Consider the following 26,822-nt stretch of genomic DNA (forward strand, 5'->3'; position numbering starts at 1 on the left):
AAATGTTTCAAGTCATCAAACAAGGGCAATCCAACTATTGACATTACGATCAAGCGTATCCAAAATATTTGTAGGATCGTCTCATTGTCCTCTAAAGTAAAGAAGAAACTGTTATCAATCATCATTGACTAGTACTGCAGTTGCACCAATGCAGAAAAAGTAAGGCAGGAATTTCCTTAAGCAACAAATATTACAGTAAGAACAACAACCTTTACATTGCATTTTCTAACTCACCTTTTAATTTTTTAGTTCAATAACAGAATTATTTTCAAGGCTCCAATTGTGTGTTGACAAAGGTACATAACCTAGATCATGTAGATGACAGAGTTGCTAATCTGTTAGTAATTCAGGATGAAAACAAGGCTGCAGAAGAGAACAATGGTCACTGTGCCATAACATCCCACTTGTAACTGAGACTGTACTAAGTAGTTTATCAGGCATGTAGGGTAAGGTTCACGTTAGACTTTCAGCTCCCCTGCCTCGCTTTTAATGAGCCCTCAGACTCAGATGGACAGGTTGGAAATGAATACAGTGTCTTAGGTAAATGTTGATGAGTAAAAGCAGGAAAAAGGACATCCTCAAAGGAAAAGAGTAACGGACACATTTAAAATGTTTGAAGAACGTAGTCTTTATGTTGCCCATCGTTGGCAGCTGCAAACCACAAACTGATTAAAAACAGGAGAACTTCTGTGTGACAGACTGAATTTTACACAGGACAGGAGCATGCTGATTTCTCCTGGTATAAACCATCAGTAGATCAGCTGTGTTCATGTAAACATTACAGTTTTAATCTTAGCCTACAAACCTGTATGCATTCTAGAAATCAGTAGCATACAGTCAATACCTTGCCCAATTCATTAAGGCAAAATCTTGATAAAAAGGTCAATGGATTGTACATCACTGGAGATTTTGTCACCAAAATGCCAAGGAGCTGATACTTTAATGATGTTGTCATAGTTACTGGAGATGTGGTGTAATGACACAAAATGTACAACACAATCTGCTATTGCTTCAGTCAGAAAGGAAATGTGATCTTAATTCCTCCAAAAATAAGTATGTACTATTATAGTTATGATAATGACACTAATGTTGACATAAACAAAATTTAACAATAATCGGAATCATGACCAGAAATATTTCCAAACACCAGCCGCCTCTGAAGTTGCAACTTTTAGCCAGCTGACACAGAGCTGGAGAAAACTCTAGTCACTTGGATATTTTTGATGGACGTTCATAAAACAAAAAGACTGTAACCACAGAAATTTTAAGTTATGATGTAAGTTCTGGGTATGCAGTACTTTCAGCGACTGGCCCAGTGTGCCTACTGTGAACATCTTGTTAGCAGACTTATGATATAAAATAGTTCTAGAAAGTCAACCTCTGATATCCAGTCAATGTTGATGGCTGATTCATTATGGTCAAATCTTGATGCAGTTTCCTGATCAAGATCATGTACTAATAGACTCCCTATACAATCTAAATTAGGTGCAAAAAGCATGCAGCCACAGCAAAGACACAGTCTGTCACTACAGGCAGCAGACAAGCCTTCCTTACAACCTTTAAAATCCATACAGACACAAAGTCAGCAAGTTTACTTTTGCACTCCAACGCTCTCTGAGCAAAGCTCGGCTCAGATATCTTCAAAGTTTCATTTTGTTAAAATGTGAACAACCTCACATGTTTAACAGTTTGATTTTGCACAGCATGTCATTTCACATTTATATCCTGGAGGAGCACTGTATGAGAATGACAACATTTTTAGGAGGTTTCAGCACCACAGATCGTCCTGTTGCATTAGGAATACACACCAAAGTAAGGTCGCGTTATGTCTGTGGGTTAGCCACTCTAATTCTTTAGTACTCTTGATGCTGCAGAAAGTATAACAGCAAACATTCTGTGCTTTTGGTTTGACCACACTACTGAGCACACGGAAAACGTCATAATTGTGATCTAGTGGAGGAAAAAAAAAAGAGCTCACAATGTATGCAGAACCTACATCTTCAGTATATCATTACAATGATCTATTAGGACATGAGAAGAAACTACTCGGAGCATTGCAAAGCCTTGAAAAACTCCAGCAAGCAGCATCTTATCATAGGACTATTTGCTTTGCTGATGAGCTGTGCATTTTTTTCAGGGACACAGAAATAACGCTTATTCAACTTTACTCAGTTCATTTATCACTGGAGCAAGCTACATAGTAACAATACACACATAGACGGATACTATTAAAATTAAACATTAAACTTAGTATGTTAGAATTGCTTGATTACTAAAAGGGCATAAAAACACCTCTTAACTTAATGGATGAACCAGTCTTAACACAGAGACACATTATATCCTTTTCTTTCTTCTAAATTTAACATTACCAAAAATTAAAAAGAAAGTTTCCTGAAGATATTTGATTTGATAAGTACAACACTAATGTGTTGCCAAGTAACCATAAATTGAAGTAACAAAGTGATTTAAACTACTGAAACTCTAAACAACCTCCTGTTATTTGTGACATAATGTGTTATAATAATATCCAAGCCTTAACGTTGACATAACATAATCAGACACCTGTCGCAAATAAGTGGTGTTTAAAACTGTAATTAGACTAAATCAAATGGTCCAGAAACTTGCTTTAATTCCTTTCAGTCTGACTTATTTTTTGTTGTTGTCAAACCGTTTTTAAATTAGCTAGATACCCCTTGACTGTGTTATGGCTTGCGAATTGGTAACAAGATTCTACAAGGTGTTAGAAAATAACCAGTAAACACTGTTAATACTGAAAATCAAGCCAGATTCACTCAGTTGCAGAATTTAATGAAAATACACAGTCAATTTTAGCTGCCAAATTGTTGATAGTTAAGAAGATCTATCAACATAATAAAAATTTATTTCATAAGTTAGAAGAAACTCATGTCTAAAATGAGCGTAGTTTTCTATCCATTTGGAGGAAGTTGTGCCAACATGACTTTTCTATCTCTTCTGTTTTGATTTTAATGATTCTGGAGTCCATCCATGTCGATTTTCTGTTTCCTACGAATCATAATGAAATACCCAGGGGCTTTTCCTCAGGCAAGTTACACCACTGCTTCACAGAAGCAGGAAGAAAAGGGCTGCAGGTGGTGAGGTCTGTCCAAGGCCGGCATACATATTAGTATTCAGCCAATTCTCTCCCACAACCATGAGGTTCTTTTACTTATTTTTTTTACATGGGCCTGGCTCAGTAAAGCTGGGCAGATGTAACTGAGTAGCAGGAGGGCAGAGGTCTCCCCACAAATGTCTGCCAGGAGATTGAGCCGGAAGCATGGCAGGAAAAACAGCCTGTAATATTTGGATCTGTCTGCTGCAGCATTGAACACTCAGAATATGCATACTGCTCTGACACCAGAAGCAACCGTATCCGCTGAGGACCCCAAATAATCCGATGAGTAGTGTCAGTTTTTAAATGTTTTAAATACCCATCTCTCTAAAGCCTTAGCATTGCTAGTATATGTAAAAGGGAAAAAATTATAGACTGTTATGTCTTTGAAGTAGGTGTCTCACCTGGCTTAGTTGGAGATGCTGGACTGTTTTTCACCTAAGGAAGCAAAAATGCAAGGCAGATACAAAACAGTGTACTGAGGGTATAAATAATAATACGATGACATAAGAGGAAATGTTTCGTTTTATTGTGCATTTTTGGTTCACGTAAATGACTAAATAAAATGTATACATCACGATGTAGAAACGCACAGAGCTACAGTCACAAATAGCCGTTCTCTGTCATCATGACTGATTTCTATTTATAGCGATTGTACTTTATGTTGTAGGAAAACATTTATAACATCTGAGCTTTTCATTGAGACTATAAAGCTTTATCATGGAGGAAATATGGACCTTTTCAAAATTTATGAGCCCATAAAGCTGTTTTATGTGCATCTTATAGTCTCTCTCCAAACAGCTTTGGGATTTTCTGTAATGCTCCTGTTTTGTCTTTGCTATGAAGAAGAGCAAAAGCTCAAAAAAGCAGGCGGACATCCATTTTATCCAATATTAGATACAAAATCCTTAATCTGATCACAAAGACTCTAAATCTCTTTTTATAAAGGGACACAAATTAAGATTAAAAATATTCAGATTTCAAGACCTGCAGGTCTTGGTAGAATGTATTGAAGAAAGTTAAAACAATAGCATAACTGATTCTTTCACACAGAATAATAGAAGAATAATAGACCTTTTAGTAATCATTTTAGCACTAACTGTAAAATAATTTGGCTCAAAATGAAGTTTTGCATACATTCTGTGCATTTTGGTCTTCTTTATAAATGTTTTAAGCATTAACATAATGGCAAAATGGTGACAATATTTTATCTATTTATTGTTGCCTGAAAGAAAACAGTGAACTCTGGAGATGCAACAAGCAAAAACAAACAAAAAAAAGGCTAACAAATAGTTTTTTGGTAATATTACATTCAGGGTACATTTCCAGATTGTTCCTTTGCTTTAGATCCAAGGAAAGCTTTTGCACAGGATAAAGAAATTCATTGCTTTATAGAAATGCTAACATCAGCATCTTTTAGTCTGACAGCTAGAAATCCCCCACTGGAACCCTCTGAGGAGTCTGGCAACAAGACAAAAGACACAGACAGGCAAATAAGCACTCATGCATTGCCATGTGCGCTTCTTTGTTAGACATGATAGCTGAAGCAGCAAGAAGTGAACGTCAGCTGTAATTGTTGAATAGTAACCATGTAGCTGAAGGGTAAAGACGCGCCACATATTAAATTACAGTATCTGGTCTAACTGTGGCTTTCTGGTTCAAGATAGAGATAAGATAAGATAAATCTTTATTGTCATTGTCACAAGGACAACGAATTTCATTGACATGCTCAAGAGATTAAATAATTAAATTACATTTCTTTAATTTGTTGTTTAATACAGCGATGTAGATCTCTCAGTTAATTAGTTCAGATGGAGAAAGGCCATTTCAATAGGTGTTCAATGTCTTCTTATGCTACTAGTATCATAGCAACAACATCTACCTATTAAAACACAAACAATAACAATAAATACTGGGGCCTAGTAAAACTCCAGAAAGATCAACCCCTCTGAAAAAACAGAGAGAAAAGAACTACAAAGCTGTTTGTGGTCTGTTTCATTACTACCAGAAGCCTCCCAATACTCATATATAAGTCATGAGAAATCCCTCTTAAGTGTCCTCTCAAATCCCCCCCCTGCATTTATTACATCTCATCTCTGCAGGGTAGCTGATGCTGACAGATATTGAGGGGGGATTCTCATATGGAGAGAACAAAGAGCCAACATGGGAGTCCCCATTTCTTCCCCCAGGCGTTCTACCTCCAACCTTCCTCGTACTTATCAACCATCAAATGAACGTCCCCTGATTAAGCTTTAACAGAAATGAACATTGCTTTTTGAAATGTAGTTTTCTTGTGCCAAAATTGGAATATATAAAAACCACACAGAACACACACAAAACAAATGAAAGTTATGTGAATTTACATTCGGAGAATATTGTGTAAATCCCAAAGTCCAACATGCTAATTCAGATTTTAATGTACATCAATGTAATCCAGTTTTCTGGTGAATGTACCAGTGTTGTTTCTGAATTACAGCCTTCTTGGGCTTCCCTTCTCAAAGCAATTATAACAGTGCCTCTTCAACAAAGTAATTAAAACCCATTTAAGCATGTCTTCCCCTTCATCTCACACTCAACATATTAAACTGCCACAGCCTCCTGAACCTCCTAGAGCCTAATAAAGTGCTGGAAGTGTATAAAACGTCTGGGTTGTTGAAATAGACGAGTAGAGAAGCGATGGAAGGGTCTCCCAGACGGCTTAATTCACACAAACCCTCCATAAGCGTCACAAGAAGACAAATCTTGATTTGTTAAGAAAATTACATATGCAAAAGAGCAAGAGAAACACCATCCCCCAACATAAAAGCAGCAATATTTATCCTGGTGAGGAAAAACAGCTTTGCAGAATCGACTAATATTTAAAATTCCCACTGATCATCACAACTCAAATATAAGCGAATCATAGCATATTTAACATCAAACCAATTGGATGAATCTTTTTAAAATAATTAATACAATGTTTTCGTCTAAACCTAAACTCTGTAATGTACTTTTTCCAAGTCAATGCAGCCTCTCTAGGAAACACATAAAAAGGTTAGATTTAGAAAACTACATTTAGAAAACCCTCCTCTTAGCTCTGATTGGTTGTTTCTGTTTCTATTACTATTATCTGTGCAACTCGTATCGAATAAACTACAAACTATGGTTTGTAGAGCCAATCTAAGGTCTAAGTTCCAAAGGTTGCAGACCCCAGGACTAGATCACATGTACCAAATTTGGCCTGTAAGAAAATTACGTATGCCTATTGGACCTGGCTTGCCATTAAACACCTTCAAAAATGACAAATCCCAAGATGTTTATTTATTTATTTTGAACAGGCAATCAAAGGTAAAAACAGGGAATAAATATATAAGAAATACTCACGCCAACTGACATGAAATTTTACACAATTTGTTAGAAAAGGAACAAGGTCTTATGATTTCCTGCCTCTCTATCCTGCTCTGCATCAACATTTCAGTTAGGATTCATAAGCCCTCCTTATTTGTTGATATTCATTAGCATCAGTCAAGCAAGGCCACCAAAATAGCCAAATGATAGGTGGAAAACTGAAGGTTTCTGGGTAGGTGTGAGCCAGATTATCTGTCCACAAAGGTAAAGGGCAGACCTGTTGGTCTATCGTCATTTCACTAGAAGCTGAGTGCAACAAAATCCCACTGGTGAGTTTTCAGCAAATAAGCCTGAATGGCAGAAGCAACTAAAACAGTGCACTGTGTTCTCTCTATTAACAAAATATTGACTGGGCCATCCTTCACACTTATTGCTCGCTCCACAGAATGAGAACTGAGGCTTAGCAGCAGTTCTTTGAAATGCAGTGGTCACGAGAAAAGGAATAGCAGGTAAAATGAACTCTATATCACAATTGCCTCAGATATGTTGGGTTGATGCAACATCCTAAACTTTAAGACTTTGATGTCAGAATAATGTAATTTTAATACAAACTGCAAGAACATGAAGTAGAATGGGAACGTGATGAGCTTCTCCTTCATCTTCTGGTCGAAAAGCAATTACACTCATGAGCAAAACGCAAGCAAACATCAATTTAACCTTGACAGTATCCTGAGCGGAGGATCAAATTATATGGAAATGTCACACAAAGGACAGAGCTCTGGGGATGTGGCTTAACAAGCACTTCTTTTATATACAAAACATCTTCATATCAAAATATTTCTTCCTAACATGTGTGAACTGAAAGTGGATTCTGTAAAAGATGACTAGAAACATCAAAATATGTCACGTCCTTTGCACTGTGCATTAGGATAACAGCTGTCATCATTAAGACAGTGATTGCCTGTCCATCTTGGGCACTTTGGTCACTGTTCAACTTTAATTGATACACTGAACCAAAAGGAGAACAAGGACTTTAACATTCTTTAAATTCCTGATACAGTTTTACAGTGTACAAGTGATAGCCACCAGATTAAATGTACACTGTAAGGAAAGGTGACAGCTGAACAACGCTTGTAACCTCTGTTTCACAAAGACTAAGTGCCTCATTGCAGCCAGACGGCAGCCAGACACTCAGGCATGCTTCAACTAGAATATGGGGAGGAACCATTACCCCAGAGATTCTCTTTGCACTCCACAATCAATTATTTACACCACATAACATGGCTGGCCAATAAAACACACACACACACAGCCGCAGAGACATGTAAGTAAATGTGCCCACCAACACATGGTATGAAACCACTTAGCAAAGATCAGAAACAGAGATCGATCTTGTACACATATTAACCTTTAATGGACTTGTCACAAAAAATGCAAAGGTAAGTCTAAAAATAAATCTACATCAATGCAAGAATTGTTGCTTCTCTTTTGTATCCTATGATTGTTACCTAAATTTTTGGGGATTCTCTAGAAGAAAAACTATCTGCATATAATAACTTCAACAACCACATGGCTGAAGACAAAACAGGTGAACTGGCTCACTCTTCAAGTCATGTCATAAATGTTCAAAACAACAGAAATATGCATATATATATTTCATACGGACCTAATTTAAATAATGTATAGTAAACGTTTCAGAACAGCAACCACACCTGAGTATCCCAGATTCTACATTTAACTTTTCAAAACTTACCGTGTTTATGCAGAGGAATGATAAAAATAGCTTTCAAGACAATTTCTTAACTCTGCCGCACTAGTCATGAAAACAGCATGACCTGATGCAGCTTTTACAGATTTTCTGCTGAATATCCAGTTATGTCATCTCACTCACGGCAGGGCTAAGAGATGTCGACAAGGTGAAGGTTGTAGATACCGGGCTTAGAGCCACAGATAAACCAGCATGCATGTTCAGTTTGGCTTTCTTTCCGCGAAGAAGAAATTGTTCAGGGGACTGGATATTTGGAATTCATCTCAAGTAAACAGCCCTTTGAAAAACAATAATTGACCAAGTGACAAAGCTCTTCAGCTTATCACTGTTAAAATTATTACCAAAGGTCACACCAATGTTTCTTTAAACAGAAGAACCTAGAGGCTACTATTGTACATTATGATCAAACAAAAACAAATAGTCTTGCTGTCATCAAGATTTTTAAAACTTCTGTTCATGCAGGATTTTTTTTTCCATTTTAGGGGTAGGCATGCCTCTACAACATCAAATAAAAAATAAAATGAAAATGAAAAACAATGGTGTAGTTTGCAGCCCCAGTGGCAATAAATATAATAAAAACAGAGCTACACCAGAAATAAAGGAAGTGGATAATAAATGTATTTTTCATGACCTGTAGCTTTTCACGTGTGAAGGGACCAGCTTCAATGTGTTGTCTGAGTTAAAATGTATGTATAATGTAAAGTGAAAACAAGACCAATGCCGACATAACTAACAAAAGCAAAAATATACAGCATGATGTGATTGCATCAAGTTGTAAAAGTAATATCTATTGCAACTTTTGCTGAAAAAACAATAGAATTAAAATCTTATATATGTACTATTGTCTTGAGTTTGATTCAAACTAAAACCAAAAAAGAACATTGTATTATAGAGTTATTTAATATAGTTTGTAAACTGTTGTGTTGAGATCCCAGTAAAAAAAAAAAAAAGCCCAGACTGTTACAGTCACCTTAGCACCATCATTACAGGGGGCTGGGTTGCTTACCTGGCTTAGGTGAACAGACAGAAAATCACAGGTTGTAGAAATAATTTCCCGAATAAAACCCCCACTGTGAAAACACTGCGGGTTGTAAGGAAGCCTTATGGTGCAAACCAGGTGTTAACGAGAGCAGACAGACAACCTGACAGGTAGTTAAGGATTGTTCACATTTAGTGGAGTTGTGCATCTTTGTTCCAACAGATAGAAACACATACTTGTACGGAAACTTTCTCTACTGGTCGACAACCTCTGCTACATCTAGGAATGATTATCTTTAAGGATCACTTTTAACTGTATTGCAAAACAAGAAAAAGTTCTTGCGCTTCTAACGCAAACATGTGGTTGGTCGTTACCGCAAAGTGTTCTGAACGCCTGATAAACAAGTTCTCGTATGTAATCCCAGCAATCTTTTGAACATAAAAGATCACTTTTTCAATTTTAGACTGAAAAAGTGTCAAATCAAGGCTAGTTGTGTTAAATTCACAGCTAATCCTGAAGAGTAATCTGAATGTGACAACCTCCTGCTGAGGAGCCAACAAATTGCAGACCCTTGCTGTGAAATGACCAAATAGTCTTTCCTAATGTGTCATTTAATGCTTCATCTCACCGTCTGCGGCCACACATTTACTCCCAGGTTGGGAACTGAGAGTTTATTAGGAAGCTTTTGTTTAGCTGCGATTACGTTGACAGGGTAATTAAAGAGACGGAGATGGGGAACACAGCAGGGAATATTGCGCTCAAATTACTAGCTTGATGAAGAAAGCTAGTAAGATGAAGGATACAATGAAATGGTCAAAAAGTGAAAGTGGAAAAGCATAAAGAAAATATATCAAAATGCTGCTCATATGGCTGATTTTAATGCTAGGAAAGTATTTATACTCATCACATATTGTGTCATTACAAACACAAACTTCAATGTATTTTATTGGGATTTTATGTTTACACAAAGTAGTGCATAAGTGTGGAATGGAAGGAAATTTTTTTACAAATAAAATCAAATGAAAATTTTTAAAATATGATGTCCTTGTGTGTATTGTTAAAAGAGAGCCATAACGAATCATCGTTACAGTTTTATCCTTCAGCATTGACGTGACAGCTGCTCCATGTTGATGGGAATTCTGAAAGTAAGCCTGTTAGAGGTCACAAAAGATCTGAAAGTCGGGGAGAGGTCTACGTTCTCGCAGGACAACTCTAAACATACAACCAAAACTACAGTGGTTTAAATCAAAGCATATTCATGTGTCAGAATAACCTGGTCAAGGTTCAGATCTAAATCCAAGCTTTCAGAACTGATTTTTACAAATAGTCTCAGTTTAATCCAACTGGCTTTGAGCTGCTTTGCAAACAAAAGTTCAAAGTGTATGAATACTTTTACAAATACTGTATATCGCACAGTATTTCTCTATATTGCACTGAATTTCCCCAATGAGGGACAACAAAGGGAATTATATTCTATTCTTCTATTCCATAACTCGCAGATATATAAAAAGTGACTCCACTGGATTCTTCTTAGTCTAGAATGAATAAACTGTGTAATTCTACAACAAAAGAACATTTAGTAATAAAATCAAAAGGGTTTTCCCCGCCAACTCTAGCATCCAGTCTGAGTTGTGCCTTCTTTAAGGACACCCATACGAGTGAAAATAGCTACTAGGTCATCCTCAGTCAGAACAATTCATGCCAAGTACAACTTTGCTCCAGATAACTTGTCTGCACAACTATACTGCTCACACTACTTCAGTGTAAACCTCATTCAAAGGCTTCCTGGATGCACATTCCTACAACCTTCAGGCATTCAGATCTTATTTAGTGTCAACAGTTGGTGGACATGATTAGTTTGCAATGCTAACTATGTTGCTGGAATAAAAGTAAGAGGTAAACTCCCGCATCTGTGATGGAGTGAAAAGACACAAATGCTGCTTACCTTTCGTAATCCTTCCATTTCAAACCCGTGGAGGTTTGCATAAAGTGAATGGTGCCTCTTTCCTAACAGCGATGTCTTTAAATGAGCAGGAGCTGGGATGTCCTTGTCCAAAAGCCCACGTTTCTTATCATCCTGCTCCCGAGACTCCCCGTGTTCCTGTTCGCCGGGCCGGCATCCGAGAGCTTGCGTCTCTTCGGGGCTCTCCATCTCTGTGCGTGTCGGTGCAGGTTCGGGCTGCTCAGGCCGAGCGCACAGGTCATACATCCCTCTATTTAAGCAAAAAGCGTCAGAGGGAATCTGCGAGACCAAATGGGGTCCACAGCTAAGTTTGACCCTTTTTTCCTACATGCTCTCTTCAGGTTGACAAGGATCACGGTTGTCCTGTTCTGCTGAAGTTTCAGAGGAAGTGCATTTTCCACAGCAAAGGTAGAATGTCTCAAATCAAGCACAGTTCATTTCTTGGCATTCTTGTGAGATACTAAACAATATGTCTCATAAATGTATTAATGATTTTATGTAGTGGAGACAGATTTAAGGCAGTTCCAAATGAAGCAGGAGCTTTAAGCAACATCCATGCAATTTGGAGAACGTGCTGTGACGTTCTCCAAATTGAAGACGTTCAGTTCCATGTTTCTCGACTCGGTTGTTGAAAGCTAGCAATTGATTGTCGTGGCGCTGTAGCAATCTTTTGCATCTTACTTCAAACATTTATGACGAAGCGGAGTACGACCGTGGCTTGTTTCGCTTCTTCTCGTTGCTGTCGTCTCAGAGGTTCGGCGGGGACGAGAAGAGGAGCACACGCAGGCTCGCTTTTTCACCGTGCATAATTTCCAAACCGCACATGCAAGCTCAAATCGAGTCCCAAACAAGGCTAGATTTACACCGGAAAACATGAAAAGAGTCCAACTAACAGGTCTCCATTCCTGGTCTCCATTCTTGCAGCGAGGCTGGGAGGTGGTTGGCACGATGACTCCTCAGCACTGTCGTCATTGACGCGGCGGCCGTGTCACAAAGCGTTTTAATCCAAATTCCACAAGACTCGACAGGGCTGCTTAATCCCATCTTATTTATATCGCAATAAAAGGTAAGGAACGAGGACGGAGGGAAAAGCCAGGGAGTCTAAGACGGCAAGTGTCGATGAGAGGAGGGGGCAGGGAGTACTGCTACCCTCGTCCTATCACAAAAAGGCAAGCTTTGAGACGGGACCCAATCATCACAGCAGCTACAACTCGTTTCCATGGAGATGACGCTGGAATGATGGTGGCTGCCTATTGATTGTGGAGAAGGCAGTGGGCACTGCAACAGAGGGAGGCAGGCAAAAGAACAAGTGTGCCCTGTCCAAACTGATATTTTACTGCAGCTCTTCAAAGAAAAGAAAAAAAAAAACGGTTATCCATTGATTGAACTCACAGCTTCCTGGAAAAGCTTTAGACACGTAAATGCTTGTAAAGGTGCCGCAAGTCAGTGTTTAAATTACAGCAACCACTCTGCTGTTTAGTCTTGTAGTTTTAGAAGAATTATTTACACTATTCCAGCACAATAAAACTAAGTCAGAATAGTGATTTATTCCTGAACATCATAAGATCTACAGAGAAGAGAGAAGTAAGTCACAATCACATCTACTTGAACTCCCCCATGTTAAAATTCAATACTTTTCTAAACTCAGTGTTGTCAGTCGTTTCTCACCTTATTTTTAAAGCTGATTTAAAGTGTAAAAGCTTGCAAATAATAGAGCTTGATTTCTACCATTCATTCATTCATTCATTCATGGATGGATGGATGGGCGGGCCGACATACAGACAAGTGATGCATGATCAATCAAGGGAAAGATCCAAAGGAGTTATCAGGTGTCTGCAGTCGCTCATTCTTACTTTTATATCGTTTACCTTTTTGTGAATATTCATCCTCAAAGTTTATCTTTAACTTGCTGTTGTCACATCTGAATTTCCCCACTGTGGGACAATATATTTCTATTCTATTATTTTCTAATCTAATGAATAAGAACCTGCAGCATTAATGCTACCAGAACTTGTTTATAATTTTATTACCACCAATATATTGATTTTGAGTAATTCTACAGATCATTAGTACTTATGAAACCTTTTATTCTTACAATCATTTGCCATCATCTAACTTTAACTTAATTTGACGGCAAATGCATAGAATGACAGAAAGTATTGGTGCTGTCACTTCTCAACTAACCAGTTTACTGTAGTATGTTTATTCATTTAAAAGCAATTTACTATTTCTCAAAGTAAATCAAAGCAACACATTCAAAGCAATGTGAGATTGTTGCAACAAACTATTGGAAAAATGTATAAAACAATAAAAAAAAATATATCAAAGACATCAAATCTTGTGAGATTGAGTGACAGAGCCAGGAATACAATCAAGCAGAAATGTAAAAACAAGAAATATGAAAAGGTGGAGCAGAAAGTTTAAATCTACATAAACTCCACTTGTGACACACAAGTCCTTTGTTTTGCTCCAAGAACACCTTTTTTTTGCTGCAGACTAGTTCATTATTCATAACAGTTTACCCACAATAATGAGCTTTTCCACCCTCATAGCAGAAAACAAGCCTGCTGTAAACACTTTCAGCTCCTCTTCGGCATTTTTACAGCTTAAATTTACTGCCTGACTGGTAGCAGCACCCACAGCGGCAACTCCACCAGCAGGGAATAACATTTTCCAAATTAACTGCAGCAGCACACATGCAGGTTCATATTCACAATTATTTTTATTGTCAGATAATGGACTATTCGAAGTAGTTAATACGCACAACGGAAAGTATTCCAGTCAGCTTTTTCCAGGGAGCATCAAACCACAGACACTGCATAGCTGGACAGAAAGAAGCTATATTCAGGTCCGTCAAGATCAGCAGCATTGGCATCCTGTCACTCAGACGTATTTTCACAAAGCCGCCTTGACAGACTAATAAGGCAGGTGTCGCTCAAATACAAACATCTTATGGTGAATGGCTTTCTGCTGAGCGCCAGAACACTTGCTATATTTGTTATTTATATTTTTTTGTAAAAGGCAAATCAGAGACTGTAAATGATAGTGGCTTCATGTGGATAGTTTGTCTTTTTTTCTTAGAAGTGGTTCAAGCTTTGATGAAATGCTGAATTTTCTCCTTTCAAATCTCATCCAAAGCAGGCTGACCCACTTCTGCCACTCAAACCTCCACCCACCTCCCTGCTCTCTGCACATGCATACAGATATTAATAATTGCTACATCAGGCATCTTCCAATTAACTGAATCAGAGTGATTTGTGTATTTCTAAAGAATAAGTGAAAAAGTGGGACCGAAAAGAAATGTCTGAAGTAACAAACATAAACTTCAGTGTGTTTTGTTTGCATTTAATGTGACAAAGTGATGCAACCATGAAGTGGAAGGAACATTAAATATGCTACTTAGGGGTGCACCAATTGCAGTTTTCTGGCCGATCGCCGATTACCGATCTTTTAAAAAGCATAACTTACCTATTCCAATTCCGGATGATACCATTTTTTGTCTGAAATGTTGCTCAATATATCAAGAAAGTTGCTGAATTGGCAACAATGGGGTGACTATTGTTTACTGTAAATGTGCAGACATGACCTGGTCAGCCAGTTTGTCAGTCAAAAGCACAGTGGTTGATTTTTAGACCATTGCCGAGGTTGATAACATCGGTGGATAAGATTGGCTTCACATGTAAAAATTGGTCGATCACCGATCTCCCAAAATTAAGAAAATCGGCACCAATAAATCAGCTGGCTGATAAATAAAGGGGTGCATTAGGGTGCACCCCTAATGCTACTCATTATTTGTACAGCTACTATACAGAGTAGTTACTCTGATACTCAACACAATCCAACCAACTGCTTTAAACCAGGGTAACACAAAATACCCTACAAAATCCATCTCAGGAACACAATAAGGCCATTACTTAAAACAAAGCTTAAAAAGGCAGCATAAGTGTTTCAATGCTCCAAACTAACACAACCATAATATCCGGTTTGCCACTCTAAATTACCATCCAACAGCTTGGGGAGAGGAATGCACCTTCCTGTGAAATCTAATCTTGCCATTCTTGTCGATCTGTAATTTAGGAATCACAGAATCAACACAGCAAAACTCCAAACAATTCATATTTCCTGTTTATTCCTTGCTTTGTTTACACCTCAACAATGGATACGTAAGGATTTCCACATGGGAGACGCACATTTATGCCAATTATTTTACACTACTGTCTAAATTTACAGACCCACATTCCAGTAAAGACCATGAAGCAGCTTTCAGCTACACAAGAAACAACAAAAGCTTTTCTGAGAAAGGAACCCTAGTCAAAACATTCATTCCAATTTTAAAGAATCCTGTAATGAATGATTAAAAGAGCTGTCAACTTTAACACCTACGATTAATCTAAAATTGAATTGCATAACCTTTTTTGACCTAAAAGTCTCAATCAAGCAGAGCATTACTTAGTTCAAAGCAGTGCATTACAAGGTCTTGTACTGCAGTCAACAATGCAGAGTCGAAAACGCTAGTGAAGAGGTGAGCCAGAAAAGTTAGACTAGTGTGCTCAGTGGAAAATTGCACTTAATAAAAACACTGCGATGGACGTTTGGATAAAACCAAGGTAGCATGAAACCTACCAACTGAAATGGTGTATTATACTTTCACCAAAGCAAGAGCAGTTTTTAGTTAACATTTCTAAATAGTGTTTGAAACAAAATAAATTCTTTTAAACCTTCCTTTATGAAAACCTGGAAAACTGGGACATTTAGTCTGAAACAAAAAAACATTTCCTTCTTTTAAAAACTTGCATTTTTACGTTTCAAGTTTACAAGGTTAAGCATAGTGATTGTGATTAATCACAGCACTACTCAGATAAAAAAAATTTAATCGACTGACAGCACTATAATTGTCAATGAGCTGCTGAAGTCAACTTTGGCTTGTGGTTCAGGGATCTTTGGCGTAAGAATTAACATATTCATTCAAAGAACTGCATTAAGGTGAAATCTACTCATCAAATCTAACTGCTAAAGGAACATTAGATTATCTGGTTTGTATAGAATGGTTTCTCTTTATTGTATGGCAGACAACTAGAAGTGTAAACTCACCTCCATGTTCCTTCTTGAGCATTTGGTCGACTTGTCTGATGAAGAAGACTCCTCCCACAGGGATGGATGGTTATCCTGAACTGCACGGATGGTGTTGTTGGGGCGATGCATTTCCAGAGAGTTTATCTGACCCACACCCCTGACCTCGGTGGAGGTCCATGGCCCAGCAGTCTGTAACCTGCCGCTTGAGAACAGCTTCTTCTGATCAGGTTTGCACTTTTTGTTGTGTGAGGGCAAATCTCTGAGGGATGTTGTTTCCAGCTGTGCTCTGAAGCTGGTTAGGAGTGGTGTTGACTGACGGGGATTACAGCTGTTATCCCAGACCAGCTTCTTTGAGGATTTTTTGGCTACATAGTTGGGTGGTCTTGACCTGGGAGTCCCCTGCAACAGCCTCCCATGGGCCTCTAGAAGGCGGCAGAGGAAGATGGCTTTCTCTAGCTCGAACTCTCGCCTGTGGTGAAATTTATAACCTGCCCGTTTCCCATTTATCTTTTCATACAGCGTAAGCAGCAACTGCTCCAGCTTTGATTGTTCACTGCCGAGATGAAAGCCGTCTTCCCCCGAGGACTGCAGCTTGTTTTTTATTTGTCCCTCTTTGGCCAGAAGATGTCTGCTTTGGTTTCGGTCCTTTAGGCAAAAACGCCTGGCTGACAGCTCCCTCACGGTCCTCTTATGTTCCCGCTCTGCCTCTCTTCGCAGGCTCCGAAGCTCCACGCCGAGCTGCCCGCAGGCCCACAGTGTTTGGATCTTCTCTGCCTCCAAGTCGGCCTGCAGCCTCTCCAGCTCTTGTCTGTAGTCCGTCTGGTTCTGGCATGACCTCTTGGACAACAGGGCCAGAGGGTTATCCCTATCTTCTCTCATGCTGCCTCATTCACAGCACAACATGCAAGTAGGGAACGAGTAGTTCTATATTTTTTTATTTCTATACAAGAGGGAATGTATCGAAGCAGGAAAGAGCAGCAGGCGAGTGATGGCTGGATGGTTAGCAAACATGCAGCATGCATTTTTTTTAAAACACTGGACCAGTGGAAAGATGAGACTGTAGAAAATGTGGGAGAAATGGAAAAGTGATGCAGATTAATTTGTAAAAAAAATAAAAATCTAAAGAAATCAAATGAAAAATGTTAGTATTGTGATAGCTCAGAAAGCTTAGGAATTTCTTCATGCCGTGGCGAGTTATGCAAAAATTAACACAAATAAATAAGAAAAGCCTGTAAAAACTCCCCCTCTAGATGGAAAATCTCCTCTTAAAACCAGCAATCATAGTTGGGTTGTTCACTACTGCCATTGCCGGCTGCAGGCCTGCGAATATCAGTCTATTATATCCTCGGTGTTACTTTATAAACAGCAGAATGGCAACAAAAAAAAAAACTACACAATTTAGCAGAAGTCTATTAAATATTTTTATCTTCCGTCTGTGTATCAAGTACTTATCTTTATAACTGTATTAATTATTATGTTACAGTATTTTAGCGGTGAGGATATATATTATATTACTGTTTTTTAAAAAGGCAATAATCCCTTTTTTTTTTTTTTTTAGCCAAAGCCATGATTTTATTTGTCTAAGCCATCTTGAAATAAGAATCTCATACCAACCTTTGCTAACTATCAGCAATGGAAAAGGTTTATTGTCATTTTTAAGAAAAAAAAAAAAGACGGAGTTTGGGGAATATTTCTTCATCCAGAGCTCTGATGAGGTTACAGCTCTACTTATTTTTTGTCTGCGTGTGTGTGCTTTACAGACTCATGCGTTAGATTCACTCTGCTGTTTTATTGGCTTTATCTGTATATTAAATACGTTGTCTTTTTTTTTTCTCCTGTTCATTATCACATATAGGATAATGTATGCCTCATCATACATTAGGCTTTTAAGTAATATTTTGCAGCTTATTTTAAGGGATTTCTAGAGTTGCTATATCTCAAATTATTTTTTCTTCCAATAAAATGCACCAAATATAATATTCTCACAAAACCGCCAAACAATTGACCATGCTTTTATTTGATATATTCTTTGGTGAAGTCATATTCCCTGTAATTGGACTGCGTATTTGTTCTCAAATTTAAAATGTAGCAGACGAGCACGTAGGAGTATTTTCTGACGAAGCAACAAGTTAATAGGCGAACTTTCCTTTAACGGTGCAATGAACCGCGCTAGTGACGCTTCAGTGGACGCTGAGACGGAAACTTCGCTAACACAGGCTAATTAACAAGCTTAACTTTGCAATGCCAAACGGAGGCATTTTGTCAATTAGCTCAATTGTTTAATGTTACGCAGTTAAATAAAATAAAGTGTATAGTATTTTAGGGTTGGCACGGCTAAATGCTAATACGTTTGATTAGCAACAGTTAGCTAAGTTTTCTAGCTAGAACTTGTATGAAACTCACCTCTTAGCGGACACTACTGTTACAGTTAACTTTCGCCAATGGGGACATCTTCTTTTAAACACGGCTCTTGTATCGACATAAAACGTTCATGCGCAAACTCTGTCTCTCAAAATGTGTGTTTAAAGGTCCACAGAGTCATGCACTAAGAGGTTTGTTTATCTGCCTCTGTCCAACACACTGTCCCCGTCCACCGTTATCCTGTTGGCGAGCACCGGTGCTGCTTTCAAGTCTACTTTGCAACGTCGGTTCATAATTTTAATACCCGTATTCCGTAACATTTTCGTCAATTAATCTCGACTATCATCATTAATACAATTAAGTCGGAATTTCGTGATAGTTTCAGGAATTAGCTTCTTCGCATAGTAGATTTTAAATAGGATTCTGGATGACTTTTATCCAAATGTACACGTTTTAGTTATGCGTCCCTCAAGAGGTGTTTATATATATTTATGCAATTACATATGACCTCTCTCTCTAAGGGAAAAAGTTCTAAAAAGTGCTTAAAAATTATTCGTCCATGTATTTTTAGCCTTAGTAATCAATTAGTTGACGTTAGATTGTATATACAGCATTATTGATAGTACTTGAACGCAACGCGCTCACAGCATTTATTTCAGTATATGGGACTTGAGTGACCACTAGTGGTTACATTCTGCAATTAAAGGTCAAGAAACGTGAACACAATATCTTAAAATAAACGAAGAAAGAAATAAAATTAGTTGTAGTTGTAGAAGTGGTAGTAATATATTAAATTGTCATAAATATAACACAATAATAATGCAGAATATTCCTTCAATAATCCCAAAGTAATTTTTTTGAAGTAGACCATATTTGAAGCATGCTTTATTGCAAAGCCTATCCAAAATGATGCTTCTAAACCAAAATTAGAGCAAGAGTTACTTGAAATATGCTAATATGAAATATTTTTTGGCCAAAAAAAAAAAAAAAGCCCAGGTGCAAATTATTCATTATAGAATCCACAGAAAAACTTTGATTTCAATATCCAGGTGTTGGATGACAAGCCTATTGTCGATGCTATGTGTAACACCTGTGCATTATATACTGTAACAAGCCACAATGTCTTAAGTGAAAACAACCCATAAGGGGAATCCAATCCGCCTATGAATTGCAATATAAACTCAGACTTTTGTCGGCTTCGTTTATTATGCTGTCTGCGTCTATACAATATTAATGAATGAAAAGACATTGGTGTAAATTTGTTGTAACTTTAAGAATTTTTCCCACATGTTATCATTCTGGAGGAGAAACAAACACAAAAAAGGTCACGGCATATAAAAAAAAAAAAGTAGTCGGAGAAGTTTATTTAGATTTGAAAAAATCACAAAACTAGAAAATAAGGGTGCCAAATGGAAAGAGAAAAACCAATCCCTTACTCAGTCAAACAAACAGAAGAATTCATACAAAGAAAACCTTATGTAGATAATGTACATAAAATGCACATAATGTTCACATAAGTGTTTGATTAAATAATAGTAACACAAGGAAACTATGTCACTCTGTTCTCTGTTTTCATAAAGCAGCTGCATATACTTAGATTACATTACATATACAGTATGCTGACTCCACTTATTAATGATAGGTCACCTCTGAAAGTGGTTGCAGCGGACTCTATTTTGGGATGTCAAAGTAAAGGGGCGTCAAAATAAAATAAAATCAATAGAATTTGTAAAATGTTTTCAAGATATTTGTAAAATAATTCTTGTTTCATTTTTTGATGATTGAACTGGAATTTATTGAGTGCTACAGTTGAATGCACAAATAAATCGCTCAATCAATCTTCATACATGTTGACATTTAGATAAAATTGGAAATTCACATTTAAAATAGGTACATTCATGTATAATTGTTGGTATGTTTTAATAATTTAATATAAAGTTACTGTGCTGGTTAACCAATCAGAAGTTAGTCTGTTTGATGAACAAAGACAAACAATAACACAGTGAATATGAAAAAAATAATAAATGGTGAAATAATTAACTTCCTTTAATTACTTCATTAAATATTTAACTAAATAAAATAAAACTTTATGAACATTATACATTATTTATTTAAATCATGTATCATAGCTGTATTGAATTATCATATACTGTACATATATATTTATAAAAAAATTATTTGATCATTAGCGTGTGAAAACAAATTCAAGTAACATAAGAACAGTTCAACTAAAAGAAAAGAAAACCAGGTTCCAACTGCTGTATTTAATCAGCTTATTATCCTGTAATTAGGTCAGAAACTTTGCTGTAAACAGAAACTTGACCTCTTCAGTTGTCACCTCCCGACTTTTATGAAGATTTAATCCACAAGAACACATTGTTCAATAAGATTCATGTGACCTTGATGAAGTGCTTCACGAAAGGTAATTATTTGGCAAATATACAGAAATGTATAAATCCTCCAAGGTATGTGCATGTCATTTCAATATCATGTCTAATTCCTTCAAAGCCAGTCTGGCTGCTGGGTGGTGCTTCTATCAGTAATTCAGTACTTTTTATTTTCTCGGTGCTCTTTTTCTGTCTTTAATGGCTTATAATTGGCGTATTAGCATAATAAACCCATAGCAGTTTAGACAGTCTCAGCTGTGTTCAAAGGGACACTATAGGAGTTTTATATAAATAGAGAGCTTCAGGACACAAGCCAGAGTTATCACTCAGTGTCCTTGGGCTGCTCGCTCTCTGATACCCATCTCAGTGCTCATGTGTGGCACAAAGGAGTCGAAAAGGACAGGCAGCCATTAATCCTGAGTCCTGCAGCTGTACTTGCTTTAATTATCTTCTGCCAGTTGAATGCAATATGTTGTCCTAAACGTATTCCTGATAAACATGTAGCCAAGCTCTACTGTAATAACATGAAAAATTAGCTATGACTAGATCACATTTCTGTGTGAAAAAGTGTGAAAGAATACTTGGACAAATTTCTGTGGTTTTCTATTACACCTCCGGTAAAACTAACACAGCACTTTGGAAAAAGAACATCATACAACTGGGTGTGATGTCTGGGTTGGCTTCACTGCCTCAAGGCTAATTGATTGTTTTCTCTCAACCAGAGAAAGAAGATATCCCTCCATCAGTTTACGTCCTGAACCATGAGTGCACTTGGTTCATTAAGGAAGTCAATGATCCAAAGCACACCAGAAAGTCCATTGCTGAATGGTTAAAAGGTTAAATACCCCACACAAATCAAGGTTTTGGGGTGCCCTTACATCCAATAGAGATGGTGAAGCATGAACTTAAATAGGGCATGTCTCCAAAAATGAACATCATTGTTCCCGAGTCCGTGTGCAAACTGTAATTTTGTGTTTTATCTTGCTTTTGGACTTCTCTCTGAATGGCCTTTAAGTCCATGCTCTTACATGGCTCTTCAGGTCTTAATAAGGTCTTCTGCTTTTGTTCTATGGTTGATACTGTCGGAGAATCATCCTTTCTCCATTTAGGCTCTTTATGTATGAGGTTGAAGAAGAATTGGTGAATTGAATTCATGAATTCCATTTATTAGGACTAAAATACAGCGCTAGTCCATCATGCTATCATTATGATAGCATGAACAGAGCAAAATGGCCCCCCAACAATAGTTTCTACTTCTCTTTGTTGGCCTCCATCTAAGCTACGCCCTAAAAAGGGTGTTCCCTAATGTGTCATTTCCTTTAGCCTTAGCTTTGCAAGCGTGTGCTCTATGTGTGCGCTGTATGTATATACGAGCATCCAGATGGCTAAAAGCGATAGAGGAAAACACAGCATTATTTATTCTCAACAATACACACAATTTGCACCAAAACACATTCATCATGAATACAGAGCAAATCTATTTTCGAAACAATACGATTGCTAACAATTTGCCATAGTATTAATACCTGCATATAAATGCTTGAAGAGATAAACGTTGCCCTTTGTATTTGGAAATTGGACACACAAACAATCCAGACTTCTGGACCAGAAGGTCCACATTCCCTTCTGGTTGAAGTTTCCCACAATGTCACACAAGGAAACTGTGTATTCGAGTTGTTGCTTTAAGATATGATCACATATCTGTCTCAATTTAACTAGAATGTGTCATGAAGTGCGGGTGGTGAGAGGGTGGTGAGGCAGACGCTGTAGACCCAGGAATGCGATAAATGAATGATTTTAATGAATAAAGTCCAGAACAACACAGTCCAACATGGACCAATACAACGGGCAGCACGGCCGAGCAGAAACCAGGGCTCGACGCCGGTAGCAACCGTTAAAACAAATGGTTAACACGAAGGACTCGGAACACATTAGACAAGACGCCAAACGAGACGAGGATCCGACAGAGACGCTGGGAGACAGGTGACATTAAATACACGGGAGGGTAATCACAGAAATGAGACACACCTGGGAAACAATCAAGGGGAAGACAGGACAGCACAAAGACTCGGGGACACAGAAAACTCTAATTAAATACACAGACAACACAGAACATGACAGAATGTTGAGAATGAACCTATCCACATGGTACAAATCCATAAAATCATCATCATCATCGGTTCCTTCCTGTTTTCAAAGCCAATGTTTGGTTAAAGAGGATATAAAATCGATTTTTAAGCTACTTCTCAGGGCAACACTAGTAAAAATGTTGTTAAACAGTTAATAGAGGAGTGAAGTTGTGAAGAGTATCAAAAAGACCAAGTGTTTCTTAAAGACACATGGAATGAATTATGAAGTCAAATATCTTTTAAGTCATATTTGATACATTTAGGATTTTTAGAACAACTGATGGCAACACATTTACTTAATTATGCTATAAAATGGAACTATGTGACTGAAAAACCCATAATACTGCCTTTCTAAAGAAAGTAATAGAAAAAATAGTTTAAAAAAAAGTTCTCTCTGTCTGACATAGAAATATAAATCGCCTAGGTAATCCTAACTGACCTAAAACTTAAAGGTCAGCCAGGAAGTAAATATCTTGTTTCATCTGAATGTGTTTTACAGTAAAAGTTTATTAAAACAATCATTTCTGTATTTTTTGGATAACTTACCACCTTTAATTCCAACAAAGCTGTTGGGAACTTCTTTTAACATAACCCTTAAACCCACACAATATGGCACTTTAGGTAATTTGTATTCAAACAACTAATGGAGTACAGTTCTCTGAATAGGTTTATTCATAGAAATGACCAGAGGCAGGTACGGTGCTGACTTACAGCCTTTTATTCTCTAGACACTTGAGTCTCCCGATTTATTAATGCTGACCTATCCTGTGAATTACTCTCACTATTCACCATTCTCATTATCGCTCTATGTGGGATGTGGCCATCAAAGGAGAAAGAGGCATCTCCTTACTTAATTTTCAGCCAAGTACCCTTTGGAGTCTGTAGTTATGTAATACCCGCAATGTTTTTGCTACCAAACTGTTTCACAACAAATGTGCTAGATTGAGTTTGTGAGTCTTTTTTTTTTTTTTTTTATGAATCCCAAATTCATAAAATTTGGGACATAATATGGGAATAATGGAATAAGTTCACAATTATTTGTGTGTATCTCGCTCTTTTGAAGTCCATCATACCTTTCCCCACCTGGGGGACATGGAACACTAGCTTTCTTCATGACCCACTTCAAATAATTGTGCAAGACAAAAGTGTCCGGATCTCTCACTGTCCTTGTTTGTGTCAATCTCAGATTTAACAAAAAACAAAACAAAATGGGGTCAAAAATATGTCTTATGGCACAACTTGGTGAAAACTTCACGCTGTGAGATTATAGTACAGGTGATCGATGAATATGCTGCCACTCACAATGATCTGACCCATTGAGATTCTTCTAAAACAGACACCAGAACCCAAGTACAATAGGCTGACTTCACTAAACTACCAGCTTGGTAAAACTGATGCCTTCAGAAACGGTGGAAATCCCAACGGGGACTAACCAGTTTGATTACATCGTGGGTTTATTCTCCAGAAATTCAACGGGGGAAGAGAGGACAGAAGTCTTCTTCTTTCACGTCTTTTATTTATTCAGGTGCTTTGTTTCCCTTTTTTTCTGTAACAGACGAGCACAAATACCCAAGTCCACGGTGGGATGTACAGTCATCTCACAGACAAAGAGAGACATTTCCAGTCAAAGGTGTGGATTAATACTTCCTCCTATCAGTTTTGTTCACCGGTGGAAATGTATGCAATGTGACCGGAGTTGAACATAAACTTGTCTATACATGCTGAAATAAAGGATGTGTTCCTGTGATTTTGTGCTATCATGTGGAAATTTTGTTTTCCTAATATTATTACAAAAATAACTACAGACACCTTAAGGTTATTGCAATGTAGTTGAAGTAAAAGTAATCTGTCTCTTTCGTTGTTCTGTACATTTATCATCAATCTGAGGGCAATAACTAATTTCTTCTTGCAACTTTTCTTTTTCCTCCCTATTGAGCTCATGTAGCTATTTTCTCCTCTTACTCTTTTTTGACACGCTCAATAATGGAATAATTACATGGGAAGCACTGATACTTATTAAATGTATACAGTATATTATAAAATGTTTACAAGTGTCTAATCCGTAAATACATTTTGAAATGAATGAGGAATATATCATGGAAATAAATGTATTCTCAGAATAATTTAATTGTAAATTGAATAATTATATTGGATATGTGCTCTAAAAATACCAACAGTGAAGTAGTGAGTAAACAGACATTCTACTTAGTTATGAAATGAGACTAACACAAACAAAATGTTTAGACTGTTTTTTTTCTAAATAAAAATCTTAAAACATGTTTGGATTTTCATTCATTACATTATAATACTTTGCAAAACTACATCTAGTCTGTTTGTGGTGTGTCGCTAAGAGATAAGGCATAAAAACAAAATTGTTGCAACAAAGCTCAAACTCAGTCAGTGGGCTGATGGAAAGCTTCTCTGAACTCATATGTTTAAGTCTTTCCCCAGATACTCTATTGCTTTATGACTGGACTTTCTGCCAAATAAGCTCTGATTTATTGTTGAACTGTCTTTGTTTAGTATCTTTTCAAGTCTCTAACACGTTTTCTTTCAGGATGTATACTAACTGTCGCAGCAAGTTAACAAGCATGAAACTGTGCATTAATAGATGCAAAGCAAGCACATTAAGGTAAACAACTTCCAATTAAATTGCTGGTTTTTTTTTTTAAATGTACGACAAGACACACAAATTTAAATCTATGCGAATGCTAATGCCATTCGCATAGCATGCTAATGCTAATAGCTACACACAAGAAGATTTAGAAGCTAATGGAGCTGATGTTTCCTCTGGTGAGATACAGCTATTAATAGGTAAACAGACTATGCATTATCTCACCTAATAAGTGATTTGATAATGTTGCCATAAATCAAATTTATGTCCCTCGTGTTTTTTATTATTAATAAATAATGATGATAAAGAAGCTGTAACGTTGCATGTGTATACAGCCAGTACATTTTCTCCACAGCTCAGGAAGGATCAGTCTTTGGCAGCAAATGATACGTTTGCTACATGAGTCAGAAAAGTGGCGGCAGTTTTCTTCACACATTTGAAAGTAAAGGACTAAAAACTTTTTTTTTTAAAAAAAGCATTTCTTCGCTTTTTTATTGCTTTCCATACTAAACACATTTGTATGTTAAGTCTTTAAAATATTTCCAATGTTTCATTGTAACTTCTTGGAATATTTCAGGCAAATTAACTACTACTCAAAACTGCATTCTAGTTAGTGTTTTGCAGTACTATTCATACACATTGGCCACATTTTGTCATGGAGCTAAATGTGTTTGGGAAAACACACACAGGGGGAGCTGCAGAGCAGAATCTGTCATCCCCTCTAGAATTATCGCTTCTATGGAAGTGGAGTGGCAAAACCCCCCAAAAAACAAAAAAACATTGTAGAACGAAAGCTAATAAGTGCTGCATAAACTTAGCTAAAAATATACTTTGGAAGAAGGTGCCCTGGTCAAATGAGACCAAAACTGAACATTTGAACCTATATAAAAAAGCAGAAAACTAATTCCAACAACAAAATCAATCAATCAATCAATAAAAAAATGGTGGATTAGTTTCTTTAGCTAATAAAGCTAGGCAGAGTTGACGGAAAGATATTTAGCTATACAGCTAAATACAGAACAATTCTGGAGGAAAATTTGTTAAAAGTTAAAAAAACATCTCAAAAGACTGGCAGCTATAGTTGCAGCAAA

General features: G+C 37.2%; 1 protein-coding gene across 1 annotated transcript in view; it reads right to left on the reverse strand.

Moving 5' to 3' along the window:
* The window catches only part of tspoap1 (TSPO associated protein 1), a 63,617-nt gene extending 44,773 nt beyond the window's left edge, over window positions 1-18,844 (reverse strand). The window contains exons 1-2 of the mRNA XM_032576373.1: window positions 18,644-18,844; window positions 16,259-17,297 (exon numbers count right to left, since the gene is read on the reverse strand). Of these exons, the coding sequence (XP_032432264.1) occupies window positions 16,259-17,119 (861 nt within the window). The 5' untranslated portion in view covers window positions 17,120-17,297; window positions 18,644-18,844. The remainder of the gene's footprint in view (window positions 1-16,258; window positions 17,298-18,643) is intronic.
* Between the last annotated feature and the right edge of the window lie 7,978 nt (window positions 18,845-26,822).

This window comes from Xiphophorus hellerii, chromosome 11, assembly GCF_003331165.1.
Source record: "Xiphophorus hellerii strain 12219 chromosome 11, Xiphophorus_hellerii-4.1, whole genome shotgun sequence".
Classification (NCBI taxonomy): Eukaryota; Metazoa; Chordata; class Actinopteri; order Cyprinodontiformes; family Poeciliidae; genus Xiphophorus; species Xiphophorus hellerii.